This window comes from Equus przewalskii, chromosome 12 (genome assembly GCF_037783145.1).
Source record: "Equus przewalskii isolate Varuska chromosome 12, EquPr2, whole genome shotgun sequence".
NCBI classification, from domain to species: domain Eukaryota; kingdom Metazoa; phylum Chordata; class Mammalia; order Perissodactyla; family Equidae; genus Equus; species Equus przewalskii.
In genome coordinates this window covers 1,878,629-1,898,929 of record NC_091842.1, presented here as the reverse complement: position 1 = coordinate 1,898,929, position 20,301 = coordinate 1,878,629, and the positions used below count along the sequence as shown (strand labels likewise).

Genomic DNA, 20,301 nt, shown 5'->3' with positions numbered 1-20,301 from the left:
AACCTAATTATCACTCCAATTTTTGTATTATGCTCTTAAGAATTTCAACAAGCTAAACAGGACACGTGTCACAAAATATTCTCTGCATTTCCTTTTCAAAAGTTAACATGAATTTTCTCCACTTTTGTTTGAAATTTGCCATAAAAAAAGTTAACGGGCCAGCCCGGTGGCACAGCAGTTAAGTGCGCACGTTCCGCTTCAGTGGCCCAGGGTACGCCGGTTCGGATCCCGGTGTGGACATGGCACCGCTCACCAAGCCATGCTGTGGCAGGCGTCCCACATATAAAGTAGAGGAAGATGGGCATGGATGTTAGCTCAGGGCCGGTCTTCCTCAGCAAAAAGAGGAGGATTGGCAGAAGTTAGCTCAGGGCTGATCTTCCTCAAGAAAAAAAAGAAAAGTTAAAAAGGTCTTTCAAAAAGGAGAAAAAGTCCTTTAATTTCAAGAGGCAGGCCCTGTTATCAACTATTTCTAATTAAACTCAACACTTTTATGAATGATATTGGAAATATTACCTTAATAAATAAATTACTACTTAAATTTCAAAGAAGCTAAAACTGACACCCAGAAGAGGGAAAAAGAAGCGAAAAGGTACATTAGAGTCACACTAACAGGAGACATCTTCCCTACCGACACTGGAGTGAAATCCTTGGGTTATTTTAAAGCTCACTCACCATACAATTAAATGGCCTGTTAAGCCTGATCTGAATTTACAAGGTTTCCAATAAAAAGTTCAGCTTTTATACAAACTGTGGACTCTTCCCATAACCTGAAAGTGTCTAGTTTATAAGAATCTGCCCATCCACAGTAAGGGAGTACATGTAGTAACTACGCAACGAAAAAACACAGTTCCTTCATCATCACCAGCCCTCGCACCTGGTCACTCTTGGCTTGTGGATTCCCAATCAGGCTCCAGGAGAAACAGAAAGAAGTGATTCTCAAAACTAAATAGCAAACATAAAGATACATGACACTTAACGAGCCCAAAGAGAAGACATTTAGAGGCACGACCTTTATCATAAATCAGTTTGACCGACCTCCAAAGGCAGTTGAAGAATTACACTGAAAAGATGATTGTAATTAAGATGCAACTGTGGGACGGTGCCGATCTGATTCAAAGAAAAAGGAGGCAAGAGGATGCGTGGGGCTTATGTCGTGCCCAGAGAGAGCTCTTCACGAGACTCAGTCCATTTTCAAAAGAAGCTGTACCTTGTGCGACGCTCTGACTCCCACAGGGCAGTTCTCATGAAACGCACACTGTACGTGAGCTACTGACCGCAACCAAGGGGCCTCAAGAACACTGACTGCTGGCCTGCTGAGTTTTAGTCCCTCAGGGCCAGGAGCTTCGCAGGTCATTCTGGCAAAAATATCAGGATCACAAGGGCTCCCAAAGACCCTTCCAGCAGTCACCTGGCCCGGCTGGCCTGCGCTCACGTCGGCATCCTCTGACTGTCATACACTTCAATTCTGGAAACAATTCACGTGCTACCAATCTTGTGTGAATTAGGTGTGCTCAAATGATGCTTTAAAAAAGTCGATTGCAGAGTAAATAATCAAAGGCTCAAAATAGGCTTTAAAATCAAAGTTTAGATTTTAAAATATAAGAAAAATTGTTGCCGTAAAAAAGAACAGTGGACTGGGCAGGAGGGTGGGAACGGGGGTGTGCCAGCGATACCACCTCCCTGCAAATTCTCAGCAACCTACCTCCTCGCCGCAAAAACACATTTCCTCCCTCCCGGGCGAGGGGCTTTGACTCCACGGCTCTCAAGCGGTCACTAGCTGTGGAGCCTTTCCTGCTTTTCATGCTAAAGTGTCTTTTATCTTATGAAATAACGTACAATAATAGTGACAGTAACGGGCAGCTCCTTAAAATTATGTTTCAATTAAAAGTTGAGAACTCTATGTTGGTTCCCTAAATTTTCTTTTTCATTTTACTTGAGAGTCTTCAGGATTCTGACTGAACCTCAGGATGCTCGGACACAGTATCTCAAAAAAACTTTACATCTTAACATAATATCTTATTTTCTCGGTGTATTATTGGTCACTTCATTAATGTTTCATTTACTTTCCTCATTTTACTATCACATAGTCACTACATGGAGGAATCCACTGATGTGCTCCCAGCTTGGAGAGTTCGAACAGCTAAAAACAAAATAAAAACAAATGAGAGTAGCCGTCACTAGAAGTCACTTTAGGAGACAGGCTTTCTCAAGCAGAAAGCAAAAACAAAGCCTGTAAACTGAATCAAGGCAGAAAGGAAGGCAAAGCGAGCTAGAATCAACACCACCAAAACCTGAGAAAACTACCTGCCAGCAAAAGGATGAGGGTCTGCCTGCAGACTCAGGAAAACAGAGAACCCAACAGGTGGCTGGCAGAGTCGACCTAGCATTATCCTACTAAGAAATTCTCTAGAAGTAGACACTTCTGTGGGTCAGGGGCAAAGGATCCAGCTCTGCCACAACCTGTTCCGAGGGACAGCGCCCCATCTACCCCTAAGAAGTAGGTACTGAGTCAGTTTCAGGCCTCTGACAGGTGTGGCTGGACACTCGGGGCATCCAGAAGGGAAACTGTCACCCAAGACCGTGCAGCACTGGAGGGTCCTGTTTGCTCGACCCTAATAACCACACCACTGCCCCCACGGCCACAGCTCCCGCGTGCACGCCGACGCCATCCTCCAAATTCCTGGCTGGAGTGCAAATAACTGGCTCCCCAAGTCATCTCTGTCCCGTCCGCCCACCCTTTTTATTTTTTGGCGACAAGTGAAAGGAAAGCAGGTCCAAGCTCTCACAGGGCACCTTCCCTACGTGCAGGATGGGGACCTCCCTGCTGACTTCCAAGGGGGACCCCCCTGCCGGCTTCCAGGGCGCACGGTGAGCCCTCCCGCGTTCGGGGCCTCGGGAAGCTCCGCGCAGACAGCCCCGCCGCCTCACCTTCCTCGCTCACGTCGTCCACGAAGTCCTCGGGGTCGCTGAAGGAAGGCTCGTCCGCGCCGCCGTCCTCCGCCGCGCCGCCGGGCTGCTCGCCCGCCCCCTCGGACCGAGCCTCGGCCGCCGCGTCCCGGGCCTGCTCCCCCAGGGCCTCGCCCGCGGCCGGGACGGGAGCGAGGGACTCCTCGGGCGGCGGCGGGGACGACCCGGGGGCGGCGCCGGCCGCTTCCTCCCGGCCGGCCGCGGGCTCGGCAGGCACGTCAGGCCCCGGCCCGGCCTCGACCTCCGCAGCCGCGTCCTCGCCGCTCGCCGCCTCCTGCGCGCCAGGTCCCCCGGGTCGCGGCGGCTCCTCCCCCGGCGGCGGCTCGGCGGCCGGCTGCTGCTCCTGCTGCTGCCCGGGCTCAGCCCGCTGCTCGGCCGCCTCGGGCGCCGCCACGTTCTCCGCGTCCTGCATGGCCCGCTGCTACCGCCTCGCCCCGCCGCGCCGCGCTTCCGACTCTCCCAGGCCGCACCGCGCGCCGACCGCGGGCCATGTGCGTGCGCGGGGCGCCCCACCAGGCTCGGAGCAGGGGGGCGCCCACGCCCTGACGCCTCACAGAGAGGCCGGAGGGACCAAAGGGCAGCAGTGTATCCACCGGCGACTGCGATAAGGCTCCTGTGACTAGCACGTGCTCAACTCTAATCACCAAAGCTCCTCCGGTCAATCTACAAACTCAAGGGGAGCTCGAGCTCCCCCATTTATGGGAGCGGATGGTTCCGTCCAACATGGCAGCCAGGCCCCCTCCTTCTCCCGTCGGGCGCTGCGGCGAAGGACTAAACTACTTGTGACGCCGTAGGGAGGGAGCAGAAGTCGTCTTGGTATACAGGACTGAATGAAAATATCTAACTCAAAAATTAATACTGGAGGAAACTGTAAGTTCAACCAACTATTTGGTTGTGATATCTCAGCCTCTCACCCGAGAAATAGTTTAGCTTACATTACTAGGTCCCCCCTTCACGTGTCGGTGTTTAGACTCCTCCACTGACTGGTCAAAAGGATGGACGATTCCAAAATATAAAAAGAAATCCCGGACTTTGAGCCGGAGATGGACAACACCACTAGGAAGACGACTGCATGGCGCAATACAAAAACGAAGGAGAGCTGCTTTAATCGCTTACGCCTAAGCCCACCGCAGCGGCTCTAATTCCGCCTCCCCCATTCAGATGGTCACCGTGGTTCAGCCCTCGGAGGCCTCTGCGCGCGGACGCTCGAGCGAGCGCAGGTCACGTGGGGTAGGGGGCGGGGCTTGCCGCGGGGGCGGGGCCTGCCGCGGGGGGCGGGCCCGGCGCTGGAGCGGGCGGCGTGGTCCGCCCGGGGAAGGGTATTCTGTGTTCCTGACTTGCATTTTGGTTTATTCCGGTGCTCGAGGGCAGCCGTTGATTGTGAATGTTTTAGTAATCCTAAAATAGAACCGAGTAGTTCTGGGAGAGGGGTATAAGGAGTTAGTGTTGAATGGATGCAGAGTTTCTTTTGGGGAAGATGAACAAATTCTGGAGATGGATGGTGGACACGGTGCGCAACAGTGTGAACGGGTTAATGCCTCTGCGCTGCACGCTGAAAAACGGCTAACCTGGTAAGTTTAATGTTGTGTGGATTTTACCGCAATTGAGAGAAAGAAAGAAAAAGACCCTAGGTTCTTAGGTGGCTTTAGTACTAGGTTTGAATTACTTTCAGTCCTGTAACATTGGGCAGGTCACTTGAGCCCTCTGCCTCAGTTTCCCCATCTGTAAAATGAGGGGTAACTCGTTTTATGTGCGTGGCCTGTGGACTGGCTTCACCAAGACAAAACGATTTCTCCTAGAAGTCGAAGTTATCCTCCTAATTTCTAGTTTCATCTGCAGTGTTCATAGATCATTGCGCTCTGCCAGCCCTTCTCTTCCAGAAAGTGCTGAAGGTGACAAATCGATGAACAGGAAGCAAATATTCACAGAAAAGCTGGAAAACAGCTGACCTTCCTCGGGCAGCTGCATGTTTCTTAGGAAAGACTTCTGTGGCCTGCATATGTTGCACAGAGTAGCCACTGATTACTGTTTCCCAGTGAGGGGAAAATTGTCATATCCTTTAATGCAGGTAAAATTGTGAACGAGCTCATGATGCAAAAAAAAAAAGTATATTTTCAAAATGTATCTCCTAGCGTTATAGGGGTAGTAGCACCAAGACATTGGCAATTCCATTATCCTCACAAGTTGGAGAACTGCTGCCACTGATACTCAAATTGTGTAAATGCCTAAGTGGGAGGCGCTCTGTGTTGGGGATACAATTGTGAGTAAAGAATGTAAGATTCTTGCCATCTAAGAATTACAGTGAACAGGGGCAACATTCAGGAATCAAAGCGTCACAGAAGTGAGTGTAAAAGTGAGTTTGGATGGGGTCATAAATTCTTTGACACTCCTCCTCTCAAAGGGGGACGCCAAACCCTGCTCCTCTGAAGTGTGGGTGGACTTAGTCACTCGCTTCTCATGAATAGCATGTGGCAGGAATGATGCTATGTGCCTTCCAAGTCTAGGTCCTAGAAATGATAAGCTTCCACCTGGTTCATACTCTCTCGGGTCACTGTCTCTGAAAGAAGCTAGCCAGCAGGTCCTGAGGACACTCAAGCTGTCTATGGAGGGGCCCCCGTGTGGAGGAAATGAGCTCCCAGTCAGCATCAGCACCACGTTGCCGGACATGTGAAATGGAAATGGATCCTCCAGCCCCAGTCAAGCCTTCAGATGGATGCAGCCTCAGCCCATGTCTTGAGAGAGGCCTCAGGAGAAGCTAAACCTGCCCACACCTTGATCTCAAACTTCCAGCCTCCAGAACTGTGAGAAGTAAATTTCCATTGGTTAAGCTGCCCGGTCTGCAGTAGTTTGTTATGGTGGCTCAAGCTGATTAATGCAATAGGTAAATAGATAAAATCCATAGAAAAAGGCCTAGGAGGATACACTTTAAACTGAAAAGAGTGTTTGGTGAAGGTGAGTAGCACTGATGGTGGGGCTGGCCCCGTGGCCGAGTGGTTGGGTTTGCGCGCTCCGCTTCAGCGGCCCAGGGTTTCTCTGTGTCGAATCCTGAGCGTGGACATGGCACCTGTGGCAGCGTCCCGCGTGCCACAACTGGAGGGACCCACAACTGAGAGTACACAGCTGTGTGCCAGGGGGGCTTTGGAGAGGAAAAGGAAAAATAAAATCTTTAAAAAAAAAAAAGTGGTACTGATGGTGTTGGCCAAAGAAAAATGTTAATTATAGATTCTAGGTGGTAGGTTTGTAACTGTTCAGTGTAAAATTCTCTCAACTTTTCTGTATGTTTGAAAATTTTTGTAATAAACTATTGAGAGGGTTCGAAAGGACTCCGGAACCAGCTTCAAGAGCCCCCCAACCACTGGAACCATGAGCCTCAAAAAGAATAAAAAACTGCATATGGTTGACATAAAGTATGTTTAAATCCATTTGTTCATAATCCTACTAAAAAAAGAAACCTTGTTGATCACAGGTGATTGTTGCTGGGAAATTATGTCATTATTCTAAAGACAAAAGACTCTAGCAACAAATAAGTAATCTTGCCTTTCTTTTCTTTTTTCTTTTTGAGGAAGATTAGCCCTGAGCTAACTACTGCCAATCCTCTTTTTGCTGAGGAAGACTGGCCCTGAGCTAACATCCGTGCCCATCTTCCTCTACTTCATATGTGGGACGCCTACCACAGCATGGCTTGACAAGCAGTGCCATGTCCACACCCGGGATCTGAACCGGCAAACCCTGGGCTGCTGAGAAGTGCAATGTGCGACCTTAACTGCTGCGCCACTGGGCCGGCCCTTGCCTTTCTTATTTGATGTTATATTTCAAGGTAACCAAATAGTTGATGAGGGATTTTTGTTCTTTATTGAAGAATTCTGGCTAATAAATGCAGAAGGATCAATAAAGTTGGACAGGCAACATTTTGCAACTCTTATGAAATAAGGTTCCAAGCAGTGGTCCTGAAACTACCAGGTGAGAGGTTGATAGGAACCATGTAATGGAGGGAGCAGGACGACACCACCTGAATTTAAGGCTATAAATTTCCCTCTACACACTGCTTTAGCTACATCATACAAATTATAACATATTGTGTTTTCTGTTGCAAATATGTTCTAATTTCCCTTATGATTTCTTCTTGGACCCATGGATTCTTTAGAAATGTTAATTTGCAAATGCTTGGGGATTTTCCAGATAGGCTTCCAAAATTATTTCTAGTTTGATTTATGTTGTGGCCAGAGAACATAATACTTTATATGATTTCAGTCCTTTTTAAAATGTGTTGAGATTTGTTTTAACGGCCAAGAATGTGCTACATCTTGGAGAATGTTCCTCATGTACTTGCAAAGTGTCCTGCTGGTATTGGGTGAAGTATTCGATAAATGCCAGTTGGGTCAAGTGGGGTGATAGTTTTGTTCACGTTTTCTGAAACCTCACTGATTTTCTGTCCACTTCTCCTATGAGTTGCTGAGAGGGCAATGTTGGAATCTTCCGTTCTAATGATGGGTTTGTCTATTAGTTTTATCACTTCTTTCATGTGCTTTGAAGTTCTGTAACAGGTGCATACACGTTTAGGATTGCTTTGTCTTTTTGGTGAACCGGGCCCCTTAGCATTTCAAATATTCCTTTTTATTCCTGGTGATATCCCCAGGTCCTAGAGTCTGCTTTGTCTGATACTGGTACAGCTATCCTCCAGCTTTCTTTTGATTAGTGTTTACCTGGTATTGTGGGTTGATTTGTGTCCCCTCAAAAGACAAGTTCATGTCCCAACCCCTGGCACCTGTGAATGTGACCTCATTTGGAAATAGGCTCTTTGCAGACATGATCAAGTTTAAATGAGATGATATTGGATTAGAGTGGGCCCAATCCAGTGGCTGATGTCCCACGAGAAGAGGGAAATTTGGACACACACAAACGCAGAGAGGAGGCTGCCATGTGAAGGTGGAGACAGAGATGGGAGTGTGGGTCTACAGGCCAAGAAATGTCAGGGATCACTGGCAACCACCAGAACCTAGGACAGGGCAGGAAATGGATTCTCCCTCAGAATATCAAGAAGAAACGAAGCTGCTGACACCTTAATTTCAGAGGTCTAGCCTCAAAACTTTGAGAGAATAAATTTATGATTTTGTTTTGTGCGTGTGTGTGAGAGGAAGATTAGCCCTGAGCTAACATCTACTGCCAATCCTCCTCTTTTCGCTGGGGAAGACTGGCCCTGAGCTAACATACGTGCCTATCTTCCTCTTCTTTGTACGTGGGACACCTGCCACAGCATGGCTTTTGCCAAGCAGTGCCATGTCCACACCCAGGATCCAAACCAGTGAACCCCGGGCCGCCAAAGCAGGATGTGTGCGCTTAACCGCTGCACCACCGGCCCAGCCCCTTAAATTTCTGTTATTTTAAACCACTCGGTTTGTGGGACGTTACAGCAGCCCTGGGAAACTAATGTATATAGTGTAATTTTTTTTATCCTTTTATTTTTAACCTATGAATAGCTTGATATTTAATGTGAGTTTTACAGACAGCACATAGTAGGACCATGCTGCTTTAATACAATCTGATAATCTCTGCCTTTTACTGGGTGTGTTTATATCATTTACGTTCAGTGTAATTATAGTTCTGGTTGGGAATACATCTACCATTTTACTGTTTGTTTTCTTTTTGTTCCATCTGTTCTTTGTTCCTTCTTTCTTCTTTTCCTGGCCTTTCTTTTATTCATGGACAATTTTTATTACTTTTTATCTGAACTATTAGCTTATTAGTTACACCACTTTTACATTTTGATACTTATTACTGTAGCACTTACTGTATTTTGTCTTCAATTTATCATAGTCTCCCTTTAAATAATATTACTCTTCTTTCCCTATTTCCTTCTGCTCCCTCCCATCCTTTATAGTCTTGTTGCCTTACATTGTGATTGTCTGTTGTAAACCTCACAATATGTTGCTGTTTTTTATTTAAACAATAAATTTTCTTTTAAAGAGATTAAATGACACAAAAATGTCTTTTACATTTACCCACACGTTTGTTACTTAGGATGCTTTCATTCCTTTGTGGATTTCCAGATTTCCATCTCTTTCCTTTTCTCTTTAGCCTGACAGGTTTCCTTTACCATTTCTGTAGTGCATTCTGCACACAGCAAACACAGCCTAACTTCTAGCTAGATAAACAGAAGACCTTACACTAAGGCTGGTCTACCACAGTTTCTATTACCTGAAACATCGTGTGTGGCTCTCAGCAAAAAATTGCAAGGCGTGCTAAAAGGCAAGAAAAGCACCATGTGAAGAGAGAACAAGAGTAAGAACCAGACTCAGATATGGCAGAGGTTTTTTCATTATCAGACCAGAAATTTAAAATAGCTATGAGTGGGGCTGGCCCAGTGGCGCAACAGTTAAGTTCACACGTTCGGCTTCTGCCCCCGGTTTGCCGGTTCAAATCCCGGGTGCGGACATGGCACCACTTGGCATGCCATGCTGTGGTAGGTGTCCCACATAGAAAGTAGAGGAAGATGGGCACAGATGTTAGCTCAGGGCCAGTCTTCCTCAGCAAAAAAGAGGAGGATTGGCAGCAGTTAGCTCAGGGCTAATCTTCTTCAAAAAAAAATAATAATTAAAAATTTTTGAATACGTAACACATGCATGGGGTACAAAATTCAAAAGGAAAAGGTTATAGTGCAAACTTTCTCTTAGCATCAGCCTCCGTTTGTCATCCTGGAATCAACCACAGTTCCTAGTTTCTTGTGTGTGCTTCCAGAGACCTTCCATACATACTCAAGCACACGTGCACACACACGTATGTGTGTGCGTGGATATGTCTCATTGCAATTGGCAGTGTGCCATGTGCACTCAAATGCACCTTGCTTTTTGCACCTAATTTATGATGAGATCTTTGCACCTCGGTACATACAGACCCGCCTCGTTCTTTTTTACACGGCGTGGATCACCGGAAGAATAACTCAGTCATGTGGGTGTGATCCACGCGCAAATTAAATGTACTCGTCTGAGGAAGATAGTCAGTAGACTGTTATCAATAACCCAAGGCAAAAACAGTATTTACCTGAGAGAGGGGAGAGAAAAAACTGCAGCCTGGGCACGGGAATCTTGGTTCACATATTGTGAATACACTGATTAGCGGCCTGGGTCATCTGCCCTTGAGCAGACTGACGAGAAGCATCGGAGAAAACAGTCTCACCTGTTTGCCGATTCTCCAGGAGCCTCCGGAGTATAGCCACACAGCGCCCGTGACAGGCCGCCTCTGTGCAGTGTCTCCAGTGTCCTTCAGCATCTCCTCCTCGCTTGGCAGGTGTGCACCACTTCCCTCCGTCAGAATGTCTCAGGACGCAATGCAATTGCTTAGCCCTAGTGAAAGGCATTTGGATTGTTGCCCGCCTTTTACCAAAACGAATGTCCTTGTAGACAGGTCCATTCACACAGTGTGAATACACTTTATTCGGGGTTTGCCTCCGTTGGCAATGCGTAGTCCAATTCGTTCCACTGCATCAGACGTTCCATAGCTGTCTCTTGGGTAGGTTCCCCCACCAACATTCAGGAGAGGTTTCCTGTGCTGGGGGAGGAGGTCTGCCCGGGGGGCGTCACGTGCCGTGTGAGACATGTGGGAGAGGAGCAAGCCGCCTGCCTGCTGTCCCCTGTGTTGGTGGCCTGCCTCGGCCCCTCCTGCCCTCGCGGAGGATCAGAGATAGACGTTTGTGGTAAAATGAGTTGGTGGAGCAGCTGCTAGGGCCTTTAATCAAGCCCGGTTCCTCGAAAGGACCCATTGCCAGAATTCAGACGCTGCGGCCACTTGTGCAGCCCCTCGGGGTCAGAATCGCTGCCCAGTGGCCGGAGTGTGGGACGCGGCCCGGTGTCTGGGCTTCCTCGACCGAGAGGCAGTATGGCCCACTGCTGTGCTTCCAGATGTGTATTTTCATTTCTGACTGTTAAAAAATGATTAAAGAGGGGCCAGCCCGGTGGTGCAGCCGTTAAGTGCACACGTTCCTCTTTGGTGGCCCGGGGTTCACCGGTTCGGATCCTGTGTGTGGACATGGCACCGCTTGGTATGCCATGCTGTGGCAGGCGTCCCACATATAAGTAGATGTGAGCTCAGGACCAGTCTTCCTCAGCAAAAAGAGGAGGATTGGCAGCAGATGTTAGCTCAGGGCTAATCTTCCTCAAAAAAAAAAAAAAGATTAGAGAAGACAATTTAGGTGATACGGAAAAACCTTATTTAAACTTCGTGAAGGGATAGTCTCCGTTCGGAGAACTGTAAAATGGGAGGGAAGGCAGGGAGCTTTTACAGGATAAAGAATAAAGAACAAGGAAGAGAAAAATGGAGCGTATCTGATCTGCTGGGGCCACCTAGTCAACTTGTTTGGGGTGAAAAGGAACAAGGACATAAGTATGGAGCCCAGAGTTGACTTGGCGTTTGGGGACTGGCCAAGGGGGTAGACTGAATGTCAAGCACAGCATTTACAGGGATGCAAAAGTTGATCTAAGTGGCTTTTTTTTTCCTTGAGGAAGATTAGCCCTAAGCTAACTGCTGCCAATCCTCCTCTTTTTGCTGAGAAAGACTGGCCCTGAGCTAACTTCCATGCCCATCTTCCTCTACTTTCTGTGTGGGACGGCTACCACAGCATGGCTTGCCGAGCGGTGCCATGTCCGCCCCCGGGATCCAGGCCGGCAAACCCCGGGCCACTGAAGCAGAACGTGCACACAGCCGCTGCGCCACCGGGCCGGCCCCTGATCTAAGTTTTGGTTTGCAGACGTGGCACCCCAGGCAGGAGTGGCTCCACCTTGGGCCTAGAAATTTATTTCAACATGTCCTAACTCTATTTTTAAACTTAAGTTCATTTTGAGGCCAAATTTAGAGTTCCCATGAAATCATGGGTTTGATGAGCTAGTTGTATTTTTAATTCACGTTAACCTGGATCTGTAATTATTAAAATGAAAAATGTTCTGCCGCATCCGCCTTGGGGAGGCCTGGGGCTTGGGTGGGAGCGAGAGAGCCAGGCTGGGTCTCAGCTGCCTCCCTTGCTCGCTAGATAACCTTGGGCAACTTAACGTCTCTAAACCTGTTTCTTTATCTCGAAAATGGGAATATTAATAGTGCTTACCTCATAGACTTAGGAGAGCTTCCACTAAGATAATGTGGATAATTTGTGCCTTTATTTTCTGGAAGGCTTATCTTAAAAGGAGGAGAAGTATTTTCAAGAGGGCTGACCAGGTTCTGAGGGTGGGGATCACTCTTGGTTTTTAGAAGGAGCCTTGAAGCTGGGAAGTGCCCAGTCCCTGAGCCTGGGGGCAATGGACAGAGAGGTGGAGACCCAGGGTGGCCCTTGGGGGTCTCAGGGTCCCCAGTGGGGTGGCTCGTGGGTGCCTGGGAAATCCCCTTGAGCTGGAGGGGGCTGAGCGGTGCTGGTGCGAGCAGAAGTCCCGACTCCCCACCTCACCTCCCAGCCTCGGGCCAGCCTGGGCTGCTTTGTCAGCAGCGTGGCCCAAACTCTGTGGCCTGAGGGTCCTCCCTCCCCTAAAACAAAGCAGAAAGTGAGGTTGAATTCCATCTCAGCCAGATGAGTGGAGACTTGTCATCAGATGTGCTGTGATTTAGAAAAATGAAGAAGTGAACCGTTTGCACATCTGATTCACCCTCTTCCGTATTTAGAACACAATGCCTGGCGCATGGCACGTGCTCAGTCAGTGGCGCCATCATCAGCTCGGGTGGCCTGATTTTGGATGTACTGGTCCAGCCGACGTGGACCTGTGTGATCATGGGGTCTGGGTGGAGACATGCCTCCTCTGGGCCATGGCCTGGAGGGCTGACCCGAGAGACCCCAGGAGATGAGAGAAATGCAGGATGGAATCCATCACGGCTTATTCTAGACAATGCGCGCATGTGGGACACGATGCCCCATTCCTCTAATAGAAGGTGGAAAGGAGACGTCTGTGCCGGGGGGAAGAAAGGAGAGCCAAGCTGGGAGAGGCTGCAGTCACTTCTCTGTCCGTCGGTGCTCTGTGGACGGCAGATCCACTGTTTCGTTTGAAGAGCTGGAAGGCGTGGGGACCCTGGATGACCCAAGACAGACGCGTGCCCAGTGCTGACCTTCGAATTTAGAAACTAACTTTAGAGTCAATGGTCGGGTGAGTTTTGACACATAAATATGTCTGTCCGGGAAACCGTGGCCTTGATCAGGATTCAGAGCATTCCATCCCCCGAGAGGTCCCTCAGGCCCCGGGCCCGCCATCCTCCCTCTGCACCCAGATCCAGACACCACCGACTTGGAGGAGGAGGAGGGATCTGAATGGTGGGAAAAGAAAATAAACAAAAACAGAACGAGCGATGTATGAGGGAGAATTGAGAAACAGCGGGGTCCCATCCAAGTTTGTATTTGCAGAATCGCTGTGTGTATACACTTTGAAGAGAGGCTGGGTTGTTAGAACAGATTTGCATTTTCTTTGTGGTTTTTCCATCAAGTTGGAAGGAACAGAACCCCAGTGGGCAGAACCTAGACGGCTGCCAGCCCGGCGGTTCTCAGACTGTGGTGCTCAGGGTGCTGGGGTTCCACAGCCGCCCACCTGGGGGTCCACACACCAGCGACTCTGAGTTTTAAAACGTTTTGAACTGTCTAGAAATGGCAATACATTTTATGTTTATCATGCTCCTATCTTTCTTTATAGATTTATAATTTTACTATATATATAGTACTTTACATATAGGATTTTATCTATATTTATATAGTATTTATTATATAAATACGAAAATTATTATATAAATAATTTTATATATTATAGTATTTAAAGTATTTTTATAAAATATATAGAGATGAAATACTATGTATAGATAAAATACTATGTATAATAAATATATATAGATAAATATAGAGTAAACATATAGAGATAAAATACTATATATAGTAAACATATATTTAGATATTATAATATATAAGTTTATATATAATATAAATTATAGGGGCCAGCCTGGTGGTGCAGCGGTTCAGTGCACACGTTCCACTTCGGTGGCCTGGGGTTCATCGGTTCGGATCCTGGGTGTGGACCTGGCACCACTTGTCAAGCCATGCTATGGTAGGTGTCCCACATATAAAGTAGAGGAGGATGGGCATGGATGTTAGCTCAGGACCAGTCTTCCTCAAAAAGAAAAAGTTATATTTATACTCTATACAGTAAAAATACTATACATATATAATAAAATTATAAATCTATAAAGATAACAAGGGCATGATAAACTCTATATATTTAGTATACGTAAAATATATATTTAAAGTGTATATATATATTTTTTTCTGCTTTATTTCCCCAAACTCCCCCATACATAGTTGTATATCTTAGTTGTGGGTCCTTCTAGTTGTGGCATGTGGGACGCCGCCTCAACGTGGCCTGAGAGCGGTGCCGTGTCCGCGCCCAGGATCCGAACCCTGGGCCGCCGCAGCGGAGCACAAGAACTTAACCACTCGGCCACGGGGCCAGCCCCTAATGTATATTTTTTATATGCATAATAACATCTATGTCACCAAACGACATAATGCACGTTTGTGAACCTTATTTGTCTGTATTACTCTGGACTTTGCACTTTTTCCGTTGTCTTTCTGAGGTTAATTCACTTTCGCGGGCAGAGTGGCAGCCCTTCCTTTCGCTGCCGAAGAGCTCTCCGCGGGGCACTGCGGCCGAGCTTCTGCATCCGTTACCCGGTTGCTGGGAATTTGGTTGTTTCGGGTTTGGGGCATTGCAGACAATGCCGTGAGGGACGCTGTCCCGCGTGTGCAGGGGCGCATCTGAGGGACGTGAACCTGCGACTGGCACGGATGGCTCCGGGGTTGGGCATCTTCAGTTTTACAAGATGAGGTCGGATTTTCTCCAAAGTTGGTTGTAGAGCTGGGTCGGCTTATCTCTGCGGAGACCTCGAAGGAAAGCTTCCACCGTGGCTGTGAATAAATGGGAAATTCTTAAAATGATACCGTCGTTAAGGGGTGTTGTAACGCCTGTCCCGGGCGTCATAAGAGCTTAGAGCCTCTGGCCAGCCAGGACAAGCTACAGCAGCTCTGCCACTGACCCAGCCAATGGCCTTGGGTGCATCTTGGTGCTTCTGTGGACCACACTTTGCTCACCTGTATGATGGGAGAGACAACTCTGCTTCAGAGGGACTCGGGACCTTGGGGAGACAGGAGAATAATTCCACCGCCTGGCCGTGGCTGGATCCTGTCCTGGAGGGAAAACCGCTTTGAAGCGTGTTATTGAGTCAATTGGTGAAACTGCCAGAATTGGAATAGGAACCGGAGATTAGATCAAATAATACTGTCAAGGCTAAATTTACCTAAGTCAATAACCGAACTAAGGTAAGAGAACGTCCCTGTTCTAAGGAAATACCCCCCGAAGCATTTCAGGGCAAAAGGCCATGGTGCGTGCAACTTACTCTCAGAAGTATAAATAAGGATTGCAGGAGACGAAGCATATAGGCTAAAATGTTAATGCCAGTGAACAAAAGAGATGGGCGGACCTCCTGAGCTCGGGGAAGACTGAGAGCAAGGACTGTGATTTGTTTCACCGGGAGCTCCAGAGCTTGACACAGTGCCCAGTGGGTAGCAGGTGTTTGGAGATGTTTGTTGATTGAATGAATGATTGAATAAACAATGAAAGAACAAGTTAGTAAATCAAAGATGTGCTATCTTGGCTGGACTACGGTTGTTGAGAACTCCTTGTGTCAACATTGACCTTTTTATGAAGTTTGCTCTCCAGTGATAGCCTAGCTCACTCCCAGAACAGAGTAGATCAGCGCCATCCAATAAAAGTAGAATGCGAGCCACGTGTGTAATTTAGAATCGTCTGGTGGCCACCTGAAAAGTGTAAAAAGAACAGGTAAAATCAATTTTAATAAAATATTTCATTTAACCCAACATATTTGAACATTATCACTTTAGCATATAATTAACATTAAAATTATTTTATTTTATTTTTTTGAGGAAGATTAGCCCTGAGCTAACATCTGCCACCAATCCTCCTCTTTTTGCTGAGGAAGACTGGCCCTGAGCTACCATCCGTGCCCATCTTCCTCTACTTTATATGTGGGACGCCTGCCACAAGCAGGGCTTGATGAGCGGTGTCACGTCTGCACCTGGGATGGGAACCGGCGAACCCTGGGCCACCGGATCGGAACGTGTGAACTTAACCACTGCGCCACCGGGCCGGCCCTAATATTAAAATGATTAATGAGATATTTTACCTTCCGTTTTTTTGTCCACTGTCCTGGCAGTCCAGCTTGTATCGTACTTATGGCACATCTCGGTTTAGACGCTCAATTTTCATCACAAATACTTGATCTGTATTTAGAGTTCATAAAATTTAGGGTTGAAAAAGTAGGTTCGTATGCCTCAGTTGTTCCAAACATACTTGAAAGTTTTCCGGTAGCTGAATTGAGTATCATTTTTAAAATGTAAATTAATTAAAATGAAATAAAATGAACAATTGAGGTCCTGGGTCACACTAGCTACCCGTGCGGGGCTCCCAGGCCCACGTGGCTGGTGTCTGCCGCATCGGACGGGCCGGGGGTGGACGCTCAGGAAGTGCTATGGACCAGATGAATGAATGAATGAATGAATGAATGAATGAGTGGACCTGGGCTGGTTAAACAGACCGCCCTCTCATAAGGGTGTCAGATTCAGTCAAGGGCATGTTGTCAAAGGAAACAACAAATAGCAGAATTATATGTGCCATATGATGCTTTCTTAAAATATTAAGTAAGTAAATATTAGTATATGCATAGGAAAAATATGCATATACCAAATGGTATTTGATGAATTCAATAAATACTCATTGAGAGACTGGTCTGCCTGAGTTGCTGAGTTAAGATCTCTGCCCTCACAGAGCTGCCCCTCCAGCTGGAGAGACGGACAGTAGACAAACGAAATAACCTCAGATGGCGATAAGTGGAGTGAAGATAAATTATTACAATAACTGGGGGGCAGTGGAAGGCAGCGTAGACCAGGGATCAGAGAGGCCTCTCTGAGGAGGACACACGAGCTGAGCCCTAAGAAGCCAGAAATGGGAGCTGCGTGGGGATGGGTGGCGAGAATGGAACAGCAGCAGGGGAAGGGCTTTCTGAAGAGGACTAGGAAGTGCAAAGGCCCTGAGGCAGCAGGGGGACAAATGTGGCCGTGTGGGGAAGACGGAAGGTCTCTCTGTCCAGCACAGTGAGTGGTAGGAACCGACACCAGGGATGGGCAGGCGCTGGAAGGCTTGGGGCCTTGTAAACCGTGCTAAGGTTTGCTGTTGACTGAAGAATTAGGGAGGAGTCACATTTTTTGCAGTGTTTGAATTTTTTTTACACCAAGCATAGATTCCTTTCAAACTCAGCAAAAGCACATGTAAAAATGGAAAATAAGGGGCTGGCTCAGTGGCTCAGCAGTTAAGTGAGCACATTCCACTTCGGCAGCCCAGGGTTCACCAGTTCCATCCCGGGTGCAGACGTGGCACCGCTTGGCACGCCATGCTGTGGCAGGCGTCCCACATATAAAGTAGAGGAAGATGGGCACGGATGTTAGGTCAGGGCCAGTCTTCCTCAGCAAAAAAGAGGAGGATTGGTGGCAGATGTTAGCTCAGGGCTAATCTTCCTCAAAAAAAAAAAAAAAGGAAAATAAGTATAGTCAAGTCAAGAGCTGTGCTTTTTTTATTTTTTTTACAGTGCTCGAGCTACTGTTGCATTTTCTGACCTCTGTCATGGGGCCTCAGAACTTTCTAGAAAAATCTAGTGGATGGGCCCTCAGGGCTGCCAGTCCCCTGTCATCTGGAGTGGCTCCTCCTGCTTCTGTTTTCTTTACAAGCTTCCTCCTAAGATTGCGTTGCAAGGCGCAGATCTGTGGCAAAACTCCGGTTCCTGCCCTAAGTGTGGCCTGGCATCCCGAGGCCGCCTTACCTCGGGGTCTAGGCTCTCATGACGTTCGGCCGTGCTGGCGGCGTCCGGGTGATTGCACAGCATTAGGGAGCCTCAGCGTACGGTCGGTTCTCGGATTCGTGTCCCTGACCCTTGGAATGAGTTTTGCCCATGAGAAGCAGGAACCGAGGGCGTCTGCGTGTAGATTTCGAGTCAGACGGTGAGGACAGCAAGGCTCCCGCCCACCAGCTGGGCCTCCGGGGAGCCAGTTGCTTCGCCACCTCCGTCAATGTCTTAGGCCAACTCGCCAAGAAGCAGAGTCTGGGCCCCAAGAAGCAGAGTCTGGGCCCGGGATCCTTGCTGAGAGTGTCCTTGGGGGGAAGGAGCAGGGAGTGAGGGGGCAGAGGAGGGTGGGGAAGGAGTCGGGCTGAGGTCTAGCCTCACCTGGTCCTCGGAGCGCTGGAGGATGCATGGAACCTGGAGACAAGGGACCCGACTGTACCCTGTACGAGTCAGCTGTGGGCTGAGGGTGTGGACTGGGAACAATTTGCCAGAGCAAGGTGCAGCTGAGAGCCACCAGCAGCCGCAGCAGCGGGGGGTCACCAGGGACCCGTGGCCTGGGTGGGGTGACATCAGCTTCGCCTTCTCCATCTGTAAAGGCAGGTAGCGGTGCTGCCTGCCTCACGAGATCACTGTGACACGTTCTACACAAATAGTTTCAATATTTGCATTCAATATCTGGCTTCGCACAGATACAATCTTCTAATTTACTTCCCCCCCCCCCGCCCCCCGCTTAACACTGTATCACCAATGTTCTTTTTCCACATTGCTGTGTAGTGTTCATAATTATCAGTTTAAAAAAATCATTGACTGGGTACAATGTAGCAGTCTGGGTTGCATCCTGGAACAGAAATGAGACATTAGTGGAAAAGCAGGTGAAATTACAATAGTGTCTGGAATTTCGTGACTATGTACTAAAGTTAATTTCTTGGTTGTGGCAAACGTGACATGGTCATGTAAGATGTGAACCTTAGGGTTTACGAGAACTCTCTGAATTATCTTTGCAACTCTTTTGTAAATCTGAAATCATTCCAAAAAAAAAAGTTCATTAAAAATTATAGAGACTTAGATATTTTCACACCAATGTTCGTAGCAGCATTATTCACAATATCCAAAAAGTGGAAGTAACCCAGGTATTTGTTGACAGACGAATGGGTAAATAAAATGTAGTGTGTCCATACCACGGAATATGGTTCAGCCTTAAAGAGGAAAGAGATTCTGACACCTGCTACAGCGTGCATGAACCTTGAGGACACTGTGCTAAGTGAAATAAGCCAGTCATAGAGGGACAAACGTTATATGATTCCACTATGTGAGGGACCTGGAGCAGTCAAATTCACAGACACAGAAAGTAGAAGGGTGGGTGCCGGCGGCTGGGGATGGGGGTCTGAGGAGTTAATTTAAAAGGGACCGAGTTTCAGTTTGGGAAGATGAAAAAGTCCTGGAGATGGACGGTGGGGATGGGAGCACAACAACGTGAATGTGCTCAATGCCGCAGAACTGAACACTTGAATATGGTTAAGGGGCCGGCCTGTGACCAAGTGGTTAAGTTAGCGCACTCTGCTTCGGAAGCCCAGTTCTAATTTCGCCAGTTCGAATTCTGGGTGTGGATGTGGCACCGCTCCTCAAGCCATGCTGAGGGGGTGTCCCACATGCCACAACTAGAAGGACCCACAACTAAAAATACACAACTATGTACTGGGGGGCTTTGGAGAGAAAAAGGAAAAATAAAATCTTTAAAAAAATGGTTAAGATGGTAAGTTTTCTCTTGTGTGTACTTTACCACGATAAAATGTATTAAAAAGAAAAAAAAATTACTGAAAGCCATCTTTTTTGGAAGTATTCTCCTGCCAGCCGGCGGGGTGCTCTTGAGTGGGATGCTGAGTTGACGGGGACTTGATCTTCCCTCGGGTGAAGCGTGGAGGCTGGAGGAGGTGATTTCTGGGGGTGCCCTTTGGGTTTCGGGATCATGGAAAGAATTCAACTCGGCAGAAGAAACTTGCCGCCTGCAGATGGCGATCTCGGCCCACCCATTTCAGTAATGAACTGGGGTTGCTTTTTTACTCATCTTCCTTCTGAAATTCCTAACATAGTGGGAAGCCTGAGAAGGAATTTTCTCTCCGATGAGTTTCTTAGACGTTTCTCCAGGATGTTTTATCTGAACGGGGCTGTCCCTAAGCTCGCAGAGCTGGGAGGGGAGGGAAGAGGGAAAGATGGACCCAGAGGATCAAATATGGCCCAGATCCTCCAAACTTCCCCCATCTCACTCCGCCAAGCCCCCCTTCTGCCTTCAGCCAACGGCCAGCTTGACTCTCTCTCCTCAGATGTTGACCTTCTTCAAACGCAGGGCCTGGGGAGGGATCTGACAGTCCTTGTTCACCTGCCTGGGCCCCGGGACAAGTGCCATAAGTGGGCAAG

At 47.9% G+C, this 20,301-nt stretch overlaps 2 protein-coding genes and 1 long non-coding RNA gene across 13 annotated transcripts in view; 1 reads left to right on the top strand and 2 right to left on the bottom strand.

The window, feature by feature from the left end:
- Positions 1-3,609, bottom strand: part of EIF3B (eukaryotic translation initiation factor 3 subunit B) — a 29,284-nt gene extending 25,675 nt beyond the window's left edge. For 2 of the 9 annotated variants that reach the window (XM_070566141.1, XM_070566142.1), the window contains exons 1-2: positions 3,378-3,428; positions 2,929-3,061 (exon numbers count right to left, since the gene is read on the bottom strand). Coding sequence is in view for 4 of the 9 variants with exons in the window: in XM_070566138.1 (XP_070422239.1) it covers positions 2,929-3,379 (451 nt within the window). In the remaining 5 variants the exon portion in view is untranslated. Of the gene's footprint in view, positions 1-2,928 lie in introns of all 9 variants that reach the window. The other 7 variants (XM_070566138.1, XM_070566139.1, XM_070566143.1 and 4 more) reach the window with 6 other exon arrangements.
- A 611-nt stretch (positions 3,610-4,220) lies between these two features.
- The window catches only part of SNX8 (sorting nexin 8), a 66,414-nt gene continuing 50,333 nt past the window's right edge, over positions 4,221-20,301 (top strand). Inside the window, exons 1-2 of one of the 3 annotated variants that reach the window (XM_070567335.1) lie at positions 4,221-4,538; positions 6,534-6,784. The gene's annotated coding sequence lies outside the window, so the exon portion shown is untranslated. Of the gene's footprint in view, positions 4,539-6,529; positions 6,785-20,301 lie in introns of all 3 variants that reach the window. The other 2 variants (XM_070567334.1, XM_070567336.1) reach the window with 2 other exon arrangements.
- On the bottom strand, positions 14,416-19,923 carry LOC139074819 (uncharacterized). The gene is made up of 3 exons (XR_011524665.1): positions 17,866-19,923; positions 15,065-15,790; positions 14,416-14,881 (listed from the first exon to the last, which is right to left on the bottom strand). It is a non-coding gene; the product is annotated as an uncharacterized lncRNA (long non-coding RNA).